Consider the following 15,968-nt stretch of genomic DNA (forward strand, 5'->3'; position numbering starts at 1 on the left):
AGACACATTTGATCATAAGAAAAGTTTAACTTTATATACAACTTCACTTGAACATTTGCTCTTACCAGAGTTAATATACATTAAAAAAAGATTCTGGCAATAATACCAGGTTCTATTTTTAATACATGTGTATAAAATGTAACATAAAATGCTGAAGCTCTATAGTTAGGAGATGTGACATTTGATTTTGATGGGTCCCTCTTTGCTGAAAAAGACAAATACTGAAAGAACAGGTGTTTAGTTGCAAAATAAAATTATTTCAGGGTGGCTGACTGAATAAATCTAACCTAATACTACATTTCTTGAGGTTGATAGTAAATTCACAAGTGAAAATATAATCTAGTAAGATTACATTTTAAATTTTATACTTTGTCACAATGTGAACAGAAAGGAGCCAAGTCCCTTTCACTACGCTAAACTACTTTAATACATGCGAGAAAAATACTTTACCAACTGTCTGAGCATATTTTAGATAACTTCAGGTTTTAGACGGCCCTGGGGGAGTCGAGGGGAAGTTTCCTACTGACATCTGCATAGAATGTAAAATATATAATTAAAAAAACCTAAGGTATATACTGAAGTTTACAGAGCAATGCCTTCCATATAATAAATAAAATGTCCATCATTGATTAGATTCATACACAGAGTAAAATACAACCTATTTTTACAAGTTTATATACAAAGTGTATTAGTAGGCCCAGGGGTGCCTCATGGGTTGGAAGCATCTGTATTAGCATGTCACATTGGGAAATCCCAACTTTCCAAGTCAGTGATAAAATATAGAACTACTTTGCTTTTCATTTAGATACAAAGTAAACTTATTTTTCATCTGAAATAAATGTACATAATATTCTGTATAAACAATAGTTTATAAAGCTGTTTAAAATGTAACTCAAAAGTACTGCATTGATTAACTTAGAGCTCTGGAACAAGCATGTGCAAATCCCTTTGCTTTAAAAAAACCACAGAAGCACAGATGTTTTTCTTTTGACTCTTCCATGAGCAGTACTAGCTGGCAAAGATTATCGTTTTGCTTTCTTTACTGGTGTCTCCTCTGCTTTCTGTTGGCTTTTTCTCCGTACCACTGTTGGGCTGTCTTCCCTTTTATGCTTGGTAGACTGCACCTTTAACCTGAAAAGCATTATTAATACTTATTTTAACAATAGTAGGACCTGTAAAACAAAAAGGGTGGTCAGGCACAATCCTGTTTAGAGGATGGAGCATAATTATCCATCTCTGATGAATTACCAGGATGTATTACTTAAAAGCTTGCTACTAAAACGTTACGTGCCAGGGAGACCTTGCACACTCCCATCACATCTTAGCAGGATACTGCATACTAATTCTGTATGTTGGAGAGTGCTCCAGATGTAGAATTGGGGGCTAGAGCTCTCCTCCTTCCTACTCTTCCTTTTGGAAAGACTTGTGAGTAACAACAGAATATGATGAACTACATTATCTTGTAGCCTGTCTCACAAAGACAGAAGGATATCAACAGTGCCTTAAGTCTTGCATACACAGGAGGGAGTAAAGGCCAGACATCATGTACCCTTTTCTCAATTTAAGCATCCACATATATGCCCTCCACATATCAGCTGCAACCAAGTATAAGTGTGGCTTAAACTCTTGGCCATTCATAATCACGAGAAGTAATTAACATGAGACGAACTGCAACAGCCCTTAGTGCATGATAAACTTGTTCCCGAGGTTCAGTTTGAAGACAATGTCACATTTCAGAGTGGATGACGGTGCATGATACACTTGTTCCCGAGGTTCAGTTTAAAGACAATGTCACATTTCAGAGTGGATGACAGCTAAATATATTTGACATATAACCCATTTTATAGGCAAACTACAGGATGAATAGCTTTTATATATCACAAGAGAACAGAATAGAGTGAAGCTAGACTGCTGTTCAGATTTTGAAGCGCAATATTACTTATGAGGGAAGGATCAATGAAGTGGTTTCCAAAACAAACAACAGAAATGGATTCAACTTTAATACTTACTGTGTCAATGGAGGAGACTTATTAATTTTTGTATCACTTGGAGATCTTTTTTTTGCTGCTAGGTTCTGTCGTTTCTTAGGAGAAACTGGACTTGGACTGCTGCCTTTAGAAGTAGCACGTGTGGTTGGCTTACTGGGCTGCTTTCTGTAATATAAAAGAATGATGAATGTATATATAACAAATACTTTTACCAAGTCACTTTCTTCTTGCATTCCAAGTGCAGAAAATTAAGACTGCACAGTATTTGCAACAAGTAAATCCAAGTTGCCAAAAGAAACAGTGAGAAAACCCATTTGCATGGGTTGAGGCGCAAACTGCAATGCTGAGCTGTGAATTTTCGTATCAAATGTAGAATCAAAGGGCTACTTTTCTGACAATATTTAGTATTTAACTAAATAAAAATCTAGTTCCAAATCTACAATAATTCTGGTACATAAGGGTCCACGCTTAAAAAAATAAGTTTGTAGTACCAGCAGAAGAACAAAAGAAGCAAAGGCGAATAATCTGCAGAAAAAAAGAGAATTTGCTAATCCAGTGTAAAGAAAGAACTTATATAAGCTTCAGTATCCACCAGTTCAGAAACACAAAAAACTGGTTACTGGCGATCATCTTCATAGTTAGGAAAACAGGCTACTTAAGTCAGAAAAACTGATAATCCAGGAACACTGAAGATGAAGAAGCAGCCCCTTCCACAGAATTATTCCCAAATGCTACTTATAAAATGCAGAGTGTTTGCAGCACCTTAAGATAGAGATGCTTTGTTACAGTCAGAGCTAGAAAGATAGCACTGGAAATCTGAGATACAAAACAAACAAGTAAATCTATAAATAAAAAAGGAGATGCTTCCACAAGCAATCAGAATGAAAACACTTATATCTAAACTTTTATTACAATTTTAGAGTTAACAATCACAGGAGACTAAAGGAAATCCCTTTGCCTTTATCAAAACAAAACGATTGTTTACTAAGTGGTAGTGGTAAAACTTCACAGTTTATATTTAAATGAAGACTACATAACTTCCTGATTCAGCTCTGAAATTATGAATTCAAAAGCATTCTGAACATTGCTTCAATTAAGACCCAAAGGCTGATATATAATACAATATCCTTAAGAATGAAGTAAATCTGTTGAATTTACAGAAATCTCACCATGAACATAAAAACAAAGCCTGAACTCCAATTCTGTACTAGAAGGCAAAAACATAAATTAAAACTTCCCAAAGCAGACATCTTTCTTTGTTACCAGAACACAGTCAAGAGGATGAGCTCTGCTATAATTCAGTTTGTCTACAAAAAGGCAGACCTATGCTAAGGGAGATGAAGAATGGCTTACTGAAAACAGAACTCTTGCTAGCACACTAGTCTTTTGCAGCAAGATTGCTTTCTGAGCTTGCAGATCACCATACTAGAAATTAAATCCTCCAGTACTGCAGATTCACTTACTTAACCTGTATAATATTTGGAAAAAGAAATGGACACAGATAATTATATTTCCACCTTGTTCCAACTCCAAAGATCAAATGGTGAGCTGCAAAGTCAAGTCAGAAGTTCCTTTTACCTCTCAGAGCTAAGTGCCCTTAGACCCAACTTCTGAGACATCACTAGGATGAATACTACCAACAGGATCAATTCTTACCTTCTGACATATTCAAGTATGTATTTTGAGACCCTAATAGTTTCCCCACCTCCCCTTTTGTCTCTTCATCCCTAGAAGAGCAGCAGTAGAATTGTAACCAAAATTATTTGGGAAGCTCTCATCAATTAAAAAAAGAAAAAAAAGCACGCAACAAAGAACCCCAAAACAAACCCCATAACAGCTGAGAACAACGTAGAAAAAAGCCTGCTGCTAATGTCTCTGCACACAGTTACCTTTGAGCCTCCAATCTTGTGGCTGATCTAGTTGTGGCCCCAGAATGTGCTTCATCATCTTCCTCACCGTCTTCTTCATCACCTTCCTCCTGCTCTTTCAGTTCATCTTCAGAAGACGTTAATTTCCGACGTTTTCTTTCTGGCTCCAGTGTTTCTGTTCATGTAAAAATTTACACATGTGCTATAATTTTCCAAAAGCCCTCCAAAAGGATATGGACACTTACTTGAGAAAAGGTATTCTATTCACAAATCCCATTTTAAGTAAGTAATTTTCCATTTCCTTTATGCTTCAACATTTTTAATTCACAATTGTTTGACTTAATCTTGCTAACACATTCACCATAGTTTACTTATGCAGCTCATAGCCAGAATTCGTAGAAAATTCATGAAGCTTTATAGAAGCATCTGGGATGTAGCAATTCTGACATGAGATTACAGCAATTTACACATATTTACATAATATTTACACTAGCTGTAATTCAATGATTTTTTTTCAAGAAAGGAAAATTGAATAAAGCTTATCTTGTCGCTATTAGTAAACAGAAAGGCACAGTAATATCTTTTCACTCTGTTAGGAGCAGCACAGTTTCATGTTTTTACCAGTTTCCTCTGATTGAGCCAAAGAACGCCTGGGCTTTCTTCCCCTTTTACGCACAATCATTTCTGCTTTCTCAGCTTCATCTTCCTGAAAAAATAAAATGTAAGCAAGTAAGGCAAGAATAATTTCATTTAGGTAGAAGACAGACATTTTTCATTACATACTGCTCATAAATTTACAAATTTAAATGGTTGCACTTACATTTGTTGTTTCTTTCTTATTAGATATGTTGGTACCTAAAAAGAAAGCGAAGAACAAAATTTAATCCTGAACTTCAAATCTTTTGTCAATCACTTTAAAAAGCAGTTCTTTCAAACTCTTTGCATAAGCATCACAGAAGCTCAGAAAACATTTAAAGTCTCTATCTAATTTAGAATATGGCTTGGCTGTATTTTGTTATATCAAGAGATTGGACAACTTTTTTTTTTTTTTTAAGTGGTAAGGCTTTATATGACTGACATAATTTACTCCTTTGTTGCATACATTGTTTTGTTTTAATGGAGCAAAAGTCACTTACCCTTTTTAACTACTGTCAACCAACTACAGAATCACAAAAAAATTTAGCTTGGAAGAGGCCTCTGGAGGTCATCTAGTCCAACCTCCTGTTCAAAGCATGGCTAATTAATTGATCTGATCATACTGCTCAAGATCTTGTTCAATCCAATTTTGAAAGGCGTCCCTCCAGGCAGTCTGTTCTAGTGCTTAACTATGTCCACAGTGAAGCAGTAAGATGGCTGTAGCTCAAAAAGACACTATTTAAAATCTGTCTAATACCTGGTATGCAAGTTACATGACTTTCGCTGTTGAAGTACTTCTTACTTTCAATTCAGTACTTCTACAGACTGGCCTGTGCACGTTAAATACATTTATAACCTCACAACCCATGCCTCAACGTGGCATCTCGCTGTCCTAGAAGCTTACCGCTTCTACCCTAACTCCACAATAAGAAATAGATTATTTTACAAAGCTTCTGAGCTTTGTCAAATAGATTTATCTGCAATACTGCAAGGATAAAAATCCTTAGCAATAGGAGAGAAGCAACCTAAACAAAAGCAAGTTTTTGTGACTTTTTCCCCTGCCACAAAACTTCTGCCTATTTTTGTTTTCTGAAAGCTACACAAACGAAAACGCAAACTCTAAACCCATCACCAATTAGACTGATAGAACAAACAGAAGAATGTCAATGCAACAGATCAAAAACAGATCTCAAAAGAGCAGAAACATTCTAGAATTCACACACAAGTTTTTTGGGGTTCCTTTGTTGAGGTTACGAGAAAAACTTTTACACAAAAGCAAATGAAATTAAATGCAAAGATGTTTATTCAATAAAGAAATGCAACAAAACAGGACTGTCCACTGCATTAAGTATTTTACACAAAGTAAGTCTAACATACAAGCAACATCTATTAGTTCTGTTGTGTTCAAAAGACAGGTACTTCAAAGTTCTGGTATGTTTTGGCAAATTCGCAGCAAAAAGGTTTTTGAAGAATACTCTGAGCAAGTACGAGACATGCCTTTCTTAACAGACCCAACCCTCTCTTTAGTATGTGAAAATGTAGTGCTTTGCCTCAAGATAAGTATAATCAGCTATAGTATTTAAAAATCTTACTAACTTCACAGCAGCAACCACTGATTAGTGCAAAATAATTTTAGTTTCAAATTCAGCACCAGTGTTACGAGAAAACAGGTGTCTCTTAACTGCATGAGTTGTCCTGACTGTGCTTCCCACTCTAGATGCAATTCTGCCTCTGTTGCAAACCGTTGTGCAGAATACCTACAAATTACCACAATAAGTGAACTGCACAAAGGGATTCCACATTGTTTTCTTTTCACTGCCAGGGTTTTCAACCCTTTCTCGCCTGAATGCTAACATATGATGAAAGTTTAACAGGATATTTCATCCAATTTATACAGCCGTCTTAATATCGTTGTGACATCAACAGCCTTTTACTCAGAAAACTAAATGTTAAACTTAACACACTAAATTAAGCTTTAAGTACACAGTCAGGTGTCTGTCCTTTTGAATAAAAAGCAAACTAGAATGCACTTCTACACCATTTTCGCATTCTTATCTGTTCTCTTTACAGTTGACAGAAACGAAGTACCACACAACCAGCTAACCCTCCAGAGACAATTCTGAAGCATATGGATTAAAGCTGACCTTTTAACGAATACAGAGAAAATAGGAAACAGCCCATATGTGCAGCGTAGCCAGATTAATACCTCTGTAGAAACCTAAACTTTTGGAAACTTCAGAAGACCTTTTTTGAAGACTTGTTTTCTCAGGTTTGTTGCATGAATGTTTATATTTGTTTACAAACAATTTTTTAACCTGCCCTTCAGGTTTGTCTACTTCCGGAATGGATGTTAATGTCCATTTTAGAAATGGTCATAATTAAAAAGACACATTTCAACAACCCATGCAGTTCAGACCCCATACATGTAAAAAATTAACCATGCCATCTAAAATTGACCAAAGTTTGACCTCTAACAAATCACAGATGTTTGAACAGGAAAGAGAAATAACTTTGACTTTAGTTTGAAGCACTAAAAGTATATTTCTGAGCAAAGTTAAGTAATCATTTCTAAAGATCTTACAGCAGTTGTGAAATGGGAAAGAAATATCCCTTCAAGCTACTCAAGAAATACCCACTGATAGTCCAAGTAACTCAACAAAATTTAGAATTTTAAAACAGTTAATGTAATAAGTGAGTTTGATAGTTGCTATATAAAAGAAAATAAGCAGAAATTGAAAACAAGTCACTAAGAACCAGTCTGATGGGGTACTTACCTGCTTCTGAAGCTCTGCCATGTGTCTATCCACACAAACATATTATTTGTTACATTCTGCAATGCATTATTCAGCACTTAACAGTGTTGCTGCATCACTGACATAAGTTCTTATCAAGCTGCTCTTTTATAAATTAAAAACTCAGTACGAGTTAGGGACAAGTCTTTACTGTTCACTCAGATGTTTTCTCACATTGATAATACTGACTGCCAGAGATGCCAGACTTCCTTCAGGAAGGACCTATGTGATTTTCTTGAAAACCCTCTTCTATTTCTTCCATCTTTTGTTTTATTTGTTAAAGCAGATACCATTTGCTTACCTATTGGAGATCTTTTTACTGTACTTGCAAAGATAGGAAACTGCAGCTGAAATAAAAAAAAAAAAGTGGGATTTAAAGAAAATCAGAAGAATCCAGGATTGTATCACACAAACACAGAAACTTGCTCCCATTCACAGTAGAACATATCTGCAGATCTAGAAAACATGAACATCATCCTAATGCGCATACAGAAAGCTTGTACTGAGTTTCTTAATAGTAGCCTGCATTTTTCCATTTATGGTAAAAATTTTAAATGAGTCTAATCAGCCCATAAACAAAAGAAATCATAGCAGTTTCAGTAAGCTAACTGACACCAAAGTCATTGCAATAAAAGACAAAGTTAAAAGCAGTTTCAGCCAAACACATTTCTGAAAACTTAATTATCAACAATACAAAAAAAGTTTAGTGCAGTCACTTTATGTAATTATGCATACAGATTTGCAGAATTAGAAATCACCAGAATTTTGTATTTACTCAGAATGCAGAAAAAGCTGTCTATAATTACATAATCTCCTATGATGACTGTCCAAAAAATACAGTTGATTTCATCACTGCATGACTACACTAGGATGTCTACCTTTTCTTTGAAGTAGCAACACCTTCTCAAAGCAGCCTAGGGGAAACTGTCATGCAAAGATAATATCTCACCTTACAAAACCATTATCTCAGATGGAGGGTAGATATTGCTCCTTCTGGAGCCAGCCTGCAACTGACTGACACACCAATCAGTCATCACTAGAGGTACAAGACCTTTAAAATTGCCGAACCAGAACAAGATGATTCTGTTCCAGTACTGAGGGTGTCAAGGTGCATCTGTTTCCGAGGGGGATCTTAAAATCAGTTGCATTCTTATTTGAAAACAAAACCAACCAGCTGCCCAAAATACCCAAGCACCAAAACCCATACCACTTCAAACTACATTTCATTAAATTCACATATTGAAAAAAAATCAGCTAGGAAAGATTAGGAATTCTGAAACAGAATTCCATCAGACCTGCAGAAAGGACAGGACTCAAAGCGCTGCCTGAAATGCTGCAGGGACAGATGAAGAAAGAACAAGAACTCATGTTATCTATAGCCCAGGTAAATTCCCAAGACTTCTGACAGCCATGCCAGCTGGCAGCTCACCAGGCAAGCAGACAGAAAATAGGAGTTTTCATACAACTTCATTTTTAAAATCACCTCTTTTCTATATGATAACATTGACTCTGACATACAAGAGTTCCCAAGAGAGGAGCCTTCCACCAGAATAAATCCAACTAGGTCGCACTCCGCAAATATGCCTGATCCATTAGTACCCTGTGCTCTAATCTAACTGGATTGCAGAAACACTCCCACCAGAATACTTTCTTAGCAGTGAACATACTGCACAGGGGTTAAGAAATTAAGATATTGCTGAGCTTTAAAAGACAGAGGTATGTTTCATGAGCTTTTAAGTTACTAAGCAGCATATCTCTATCTTTTGAATGAACTGTACACATTGTAATATAGATAATACAACTGCATTACACAACACTTTATTTTACAGATATTTAGAGTTACTATGAGCTATTATTATGACAAGTTCAGTAGAGAAAAAAAAAAATCTCAAGTTTTCAAAACAAAATCACCCTTGATTTTCAGGCCAAAATGACTCTCAGTACAAATTCAAAGATGGACGTGCACACACTCAGAATTTCACCCTGTGTACAAATATATTGCTAGCCAGTGTAGCACTTAGATTTGTATTAAGTATGTTGTACCAAGTTTGATCCTGTTAGGCTATTTGCTATGTTCTGACTTAATAGTATATGTTGCTTACAAAGTTCAGTTATATTAAGAGATACTATTAAGAGCTGTGTTTTTTGTGTTTTTTTTTTTTTTTTTTTTTTTTTGCTTAGACTGAACTCAATTATCAGGTTTTCCAGAAGATGTTTCTGAAATACTGTTAATTGTTAAACAGATTAATAGCTCTTAAATTACTGTGTTTAAATGCACCCAAACAAAATAAAGGCACTTACATTCCCAGTGCTCATATCAGCTTTTGACTCCCCACCTGAGGGAAGAAATATGAATTCAGAACTTGAATGTCACTATTTTACTTGTTTTTCCACACAGGTATTATGAACTACTTACCACCAGGCTGTACAGCTTCAAGAGGGTATTTACGAGGCCTTCCCCTTTTCCGTTTCACTACTACAGGCTGATTTTCCTATTAAAAGTAAAGGATAAAAATACTTTAGTTACTATAACTGACATTCAGCATTTGAGCAATATAATATAAAGACTGCTGCTAACTTCATAATCTGATAGTGGCAGAAGTAGTACTCATCAGTTTAAAAATATAATGAGGCAGGTTTCATAGGAAGAGACACCATCTGTTATGAAATCCACTGATACAGCTAAAAAAGAAACAAAGCAATTCCCAGTTATACCAAATTCTCTGTGGCTGGCCTCAGGCACAAAGCATGCCTGAGAACACAGTCCCTTCTGCCCCCTTCCCCGCAACAACTCTATCACTTGGTCTCTCAAATGCTGCTGGCTTACCCTATAAATCCCACCACATGTTTTCAGTCTTAGGAGAACTCCAAACTTGTATCTTGTGAGCCTCTTTTTCTAATTCCATATAGCACAGGGTACATCTTGTAACAGTTGAGCAAGTGCTAAACAGTCAACATCCTACCTATCCCAATATACAGAGCGGTGATGTTTTCTATATATACAGGGCCTTTAGTAAAAAAGGACCCTTACTTTGAAGTTTAAGCTTTGAGAGACATCTTTAAGTAATGAATATGGTCAGATGTTCAGATCACAAAATCTCCAATAATAGACTTTCTCCTGTCTACAAGGAAAGAAGGCTAAGTGCTTCATTCTGCATTTACTGAAGTCTAGCAGTGTCTCCCCCCACAACGGATCTTAATGAGTTAAGCCTTGAGTGAAAAAATGCTAACAACCTATTCTTTAAATTTTCTTCTACTTCCAAATTACAGGCAAAAAAACACAGATTACAAAATGCAATGTCTTTATGAGAACTGTGTCCATTTCTAGGGGCCAGCAACAATTTCAATCTCTAGGGTTCAGATACTTCTTTACAACCCCTGTAGAATATCACAAGTATATGTCTAAGAGATAACATGAAGACTTTGAAAATCGTTGAGTGATAATATTTTTTGTGATAATATGTTTAGTACTTTACTAAACATAAATTTTCATAGCTATTTGTATGCTGGTGAAGTCAAAGTTTTAATACTGCTGTCAGCAAAAGAAAAAGTACTTATTTTTAGCGTGAACCTGCATTATCTCGGTTAATATGAATAAGACCACTCACCTCTGGAGAATTTTCATTTGATTCTAGACCATGCTTTTCCTTTTCAGTTATTTCCTGTTCAATGGTAAATTCATCTTCACACATACAAAAAAAAACAAGAAAAGAGAAACTGTACACCTTTGTTTTATTCGACAAAAGTACAAGCCACAACCTCTGCACTAAGAGCATTATTTCATTCTGTAGCCCAAAATTCCCTAAAAACACCCATCAGAAATTAACCCTATTTGCTTTGTAGCACCAACACATTGGTCTGATAGAATGCTTCCCTAACACTAGATGAGTTAGACAGGTCTTCTAATTTAAGGTAAAAAAGAAAGCTCAAGAGTGTGGCACACTGTAAAATGGTAAGATAAATACAAGCCACTGTTCAATTTTCTAATACATTCCATGAAACAGGAAGCTGAGGATACAAGCTCACTGCAGAACAGTTTCAGACTTCTCAATATGCTCACCGGAGAGACAAAATTATTAATAGGTCAAACTAACATTAGGGAAGATACTCATGCTGTTCACACAAAGACTGAAGTTACATCAAAGCCAATATTCACACTGCAGACACATCACCTTTTATTATTTATTTTGGTGTAATTAATAAGTCAGCTATGATGGTGCAACTTGTCCACTCTTTCCTGGTTGGTTTCTCTACATAAACAAACAGGACTGATTTTGATGGTGAATATGTCATGTTTTTTTTCATGGAGGGATGCCTCTTATTTGTGGTCAGAGTTAGGAGAACAACTTCTTGTCACATACACTGATCATGCTATTTCCCTATCCACCTATTTGCAATTAGCTTTCCTACCCAAGGTATATACATTAAAGCAATAACGGAGTGGATAGCACAGCAGAAACATCACATCTGCTCTCACTGTTAAAGGAGCTAGGATTCACGCACTATTTCACAGCAGCAATAGAACAGACAGCAACTAAAGAACATATGGAAGTATTTCCTGGGACCAAAGTTGCTGGGATCAAACTTGCATCAAGTTCCTAATTTCTCTCAGAATCACTCAAATGAAAAGAAATTAGCATCCAGTATGGGTTCAGATAATTGCCCAGAATGGGCAGTTGCATTACCTTTTTCTTCCATAGTACTTTTAACAGGTGTATGCATTACATCAATTTCTTTGGACACTTCTTCTGTATCACCTGAAATAGCTTCCTACATTATTTTGAAACAACATAGAAAAGAGTGTCTTACTACAAATTCAAAGATAATTGTCAGTTACTTATACTAAAAAACAAACAAAACGCACAACACCCCAATACATGAGTAGTTATATTATTAATAAAGATTTTGTAATGTCTCTTAACAACTTTGATGCTGAGAAGCTTCATCAAAATCAATATGTGAGATAGCCCCAAATATTCTGCATGTACTCTTGAAAGGAACGTCTATTTTGTCCTGAATTCCTGTTTTGACTTAGAAGGGATCAGTGCAAATCCAGAACTCAGGTAAAGTCCGATACCCTCTTGTAGATCTCAGATCAGTATTACCACAAAGATGCTGAACTGACTGGACACACGTGGTCCAGCAATGCTCCATGCGATCCCAAGCTCCTAACTATTGTGCAAATCGGTCCACCATACCTCAAAGGATTCAGGGACTGTGCACAACAACAGAGACTCCTGCCTTTCTTTTTTTCTTAAATTGTCTCCCCCTTGAAAAGTGAATATCATTCTATAGTCAGTTATTTTGTGGTCAAGACAATGCAAAAGTAGTTTATAGTTAATAATGAAAACACCTCCCAAAATAAACCGCTATGGAAATAAAAACTTAAGACTTCCATTTTATTTACATTACCATTGCAGAACATTAAAAAAAAGTATTCTTGAAAATACCTTGATGTTATCAGGTTTCATTTTGGAACACTGACTTTGTTCATCATATTTTCTCACATCCTGAGCAATCAGTTGGCTGCCTGCACAAACAAACAGTTCAAGTGTTAAAAAAGTGCCTTCTGCATGACAGATTTTGATGCCACTTTTATATCAGCTCATCACTATTGTTGTTCAAAAGATTCTGAAAAGCATCATATTTACACTTATGATCAAAGAAGGTACCATAATACTCTTCCGTGCAGTATTAAATTTGTTACCATATTTTTATCAAATACATTAAGTGCAATATTAAAAGTTGTTTTGGGAAGAACAACTGCTTTGGAGTTTTGAATTACCCATATTCCATTCTTTCTTTTAAAATACCATTTTATGACCTAATCACAGTAGAACTTTGTCTTGCAGCAGAAGAGCTTTACACAAATTCCTGTAGTTCTGTATCACTTACATTTTTCTTTATCCATTGCTCCTGAAGATTTACATTGTATTCCTCCAGATCTACATTCTTCAGCTATCTGGTTATCCAAGTTTTCCACCTACACATAAAAAACAAAGGTAACTCTTTACCTTCTGTTTTTCCATAAAGTTTATAAACACAGAAGGGAGAAAGTTTTTCTTGCTTGCTACTTTCAAGTACAACATGAATCAAAATGGAAAGTAGCAGTATTACGAAAGCAATTTATTCCTAGAGCTCAAGTAATGTTACTGCTATAGGATAGCACCATGAAAGAACTTCTGACTTACAGTATTTTCAGAATTTCTAATTGATATTTTACATGAAAAAAGTCTGAGTTTTAATTAAGCACCGTTCCATGTGCCATTTATCATGACAATTCACACAAAATATTTTTGTATTTAAAAGGACACTGTCCTACATGCAGATGCAGAAGTGCCTCGCTAGCACCAGAAATGTCACCAACCCGCATTACAATATAATAACAAATAAATTTACTACTCAAGTTTAAGAAATGACAAACGTTTTTTAGCTTGTAATCTGTGTTAAATGTCTTGTTTCTGCTCTGTAAGAAACACTTTACATTTGCAACTTCCCCCATCTTCCTTTTATACTTATAAGGTCCAAATTCTTGTGAAATCACAGCAGACTGCATTAAAATAACAGCTTTCTAGTCCTGACCAAAAGCCCCAAAAAGAATCCCTATTTTTGTCCATTCTCAAGGAAGACAATCAAGCTTCTCTTTTCCGTCAGTTAACAACAGTCTTGAAACAGTCATAAACTGTGGAACAACAATACAAGATTTATTTACTGACAAATCTAGAATAATTAGACATCAACCTACCCAGCTGCACAGTCTCATTATACATAGGCTCTGAATATATAAAAATAGTATTTTCCTTTAGAGAATAGTTAATGTAAATAGAAGTAAATGCAAGAAAAAAAAGCAGCACAGAATTAGAGAGTAAATTAAAAACCGAATTAGAGAGTAAATTAAAAACCAAGAACTTACGTGAAAAGTTTCTCTTTCTAAAGCAATACTCCTCTGTAGCAAATCTATTAAAAAATAATTATAAAAGTAATCAGAAAAGCTAAGCAAGAGTGAAGTATCATAGTATCCTCTACTTCATCTCTCTGAAAGGATTCCAGAGTACCTGAAACTATATAAAAGTTACTTTCAATGTTGGAAATAAGAGGTATCCAATCTTCTATTTAACAATATTTGAACAGAAGAATAAAGACCATGGATTTCTAAAGCACAGGACAACTGAGAACCATTATGGCTAAAGTACAGGCAATTATGGGCTGTTATCTTTGAAATCTACGGTAACTTTGACATTTCAAATATAGTTCTAGCATTTGAATGAATCAGAATTTTATCCATCACAAACCCTAGATGCTGGATCACGGGATGTAGTAAAACATGATGAAAACTATGCTGTAACATTATGCTTCCAGAGAACTAAAGTTTGCACAATTGTACTAGTGAGACCTGTAGGTAATATAGTGCACATAAGGAAATTGTCCAATTGCTGGACCCTACTGTACTCTAACTGTGATAAAGTAGAGCCTTAGCCTTCTGTATCACAAAAATGTGGAAAATAATTATGAATTATGGGAGCTGATGAGTGCTCTGCACTTTTGGAAAAAATTCCGTAACTTTCAAAGCCATTTCATATAGACATATAAAGAGGCTGCTCCATTGAGCATTCTATAAACGCTTAAAATCTGATTCATAAAGGAACTGGATTAATATTTTAATTTAAAAAAGCCGCTACAACATTCCAAGCAGTTTTCCTTTCAGCTACAGTACAAACATAAACCTATGATCCACTAAAACCACTCTATTCTACATACAACTTTATGTAATTTATTGCTCATTTCTTATATCTACAAGTTTTAGCAACAATTCTTCCACAGCTGAACTGTTTAGTTGCACAACATCTTTCAATTTTTAAAGAAGTGTCAAACGAAGAGCTAGAGCCTACCCACTCAAACAGCAATGACTTGTTTATATTCCAAAGAATCTTGGACTACTAAACTACTGCGTCTGCTGTTCATACTCATGACAGGATACACATTTGTCTTTTAAACAACTTCCTTTTACGTACGTTGAGCTATATGTATATATGCATGTGTGTATATATATAAAAAAAGAGAGATTATTGTGTGGTGGGAGAGAAAAGAAAAAAACTCCCTGCCAAGAGCTACAAAGCATTATTCTTCAGTGCATGTCATATCCAACATGATTTACATAACAAATGGGATTTTTGTAAAACATTTTACGTGGAAGACTATTATCACAGCTAGTTCAATCTGCACATTTTAAATTTTAATTACTGTCTGTCTAGGTGACTGAGTGGTGTGAAGCGGCACAGTTTTTCAGGCACTTCAAAGAAACCTTACAATACAGAAAACCTGGTTCAAGTTTTGCATCTGCTGTCCAGAAGACCACATTCTTCTAACCGATTCTCAGGGTTTACGTTTTCTTTCTTGTGAGCTGCACATGTCTCTTACCACTTACATGAATATATACCACTATTAAACCAGGTATGTGAATTTGATCCACTGCAAGAATTAAAAGGAATCCAAAGTTTTACACCAATGCTCATATCTCACCTCACTCCTACTTTCATTTTCTGTGTTGTAAATGGTTATTTTGGTATGCAAGTCTAAAAATTTAGAAGTGAGCTTAACAGTGTCCTTTCATAGCATTTAGGCTTTCAGCTGCAACTTTCTGCAAGAGGAAATGCATCTTTAACCTCTTTGGACTCTATATGCAG

General features: G+C 35.4%; 1 protein-coding gene across 1 annotated transcript in view; it reads right to left on the reverse strand.

Annotated features, from left to right (window-relative positions):
- Positions 1 to 453: 453 nt before the first annotated feature.
- Positions 454 to 15,968, reverse strand: part of BOD1L1 (biorientation of chromosomes in cell division 1-like 1) — a gene marked incomplete at its 5' end in the record, with an annotated part of 36,470 nt that continues 20,955 nt past the window's right edge. Inside the window, 13 exons of the mRNA XM_010074254.1 lie at positions 454 to 1,131; positions 2,010 to 2,153; positions 3,878 to 4,031; positions 4,478 to 4,562; positions 4,677 to 4,711; positions 7,586 to 7,631; positions 9,586 to 9,620; positions 9,701 to 9,776; positions 10,893 to 10,966; positions 11,970 to 12,054; positions 12,735 to 12,814; positions 13,180 to 13,267; positions 14,198 to 14,241. Of these exons, the coding sequence (XP_010072556.1) occupies positions 1,023 to 1,131; positions 2,010 to 2,153; positions 3,878 to 4,031; positions 4,478 to 4,562; positions 4,677 to 4,711; positions 7,586 to 7,631; positions 9,586 to 9,620; positions 9,701 to 9,776; positions 10,893 to 10,966; positions 11,970 to 12,054; positions 12,735 to 12,814; positions 13,180 to 13,267; positions 14,198 to 14,241 (1,055 nt within the window). The remainder of the gene's footprint in view (positions 1,132 to 2,009; positions 2,154 to 3,877; positions 4,032 to 4,477; positions 4,563 to 4,676; positions 4,712 to 7,585; positions 7,632 to 9,585; positions 9,621 to 9,700; positions 9,777 to 10,892; positions 10,967 to 11,969; positions 12,055 to 12,734; positions 12,815 to 13,179; positions 13,268 to 14,197; positions 14,242 to 15,968) is intronic.

Source organism: Pterocles gutturalis, unplaced genomic scaffold (assembly GCF_000699245.1).
Source record: "Pterocles gutturalis isolate BGI_N339 unplaced genomic scaffold, ASM69924v1 scaffold12867, whole genome shotgun sequence".
Classification (NCBI taxonomy): domain Eukaryota; kingdom Metazoa; phylum Chordata; class Aves; order Pterocliformes; family Pteroclidae; genus Pterocles; species Pterocles gutturalis.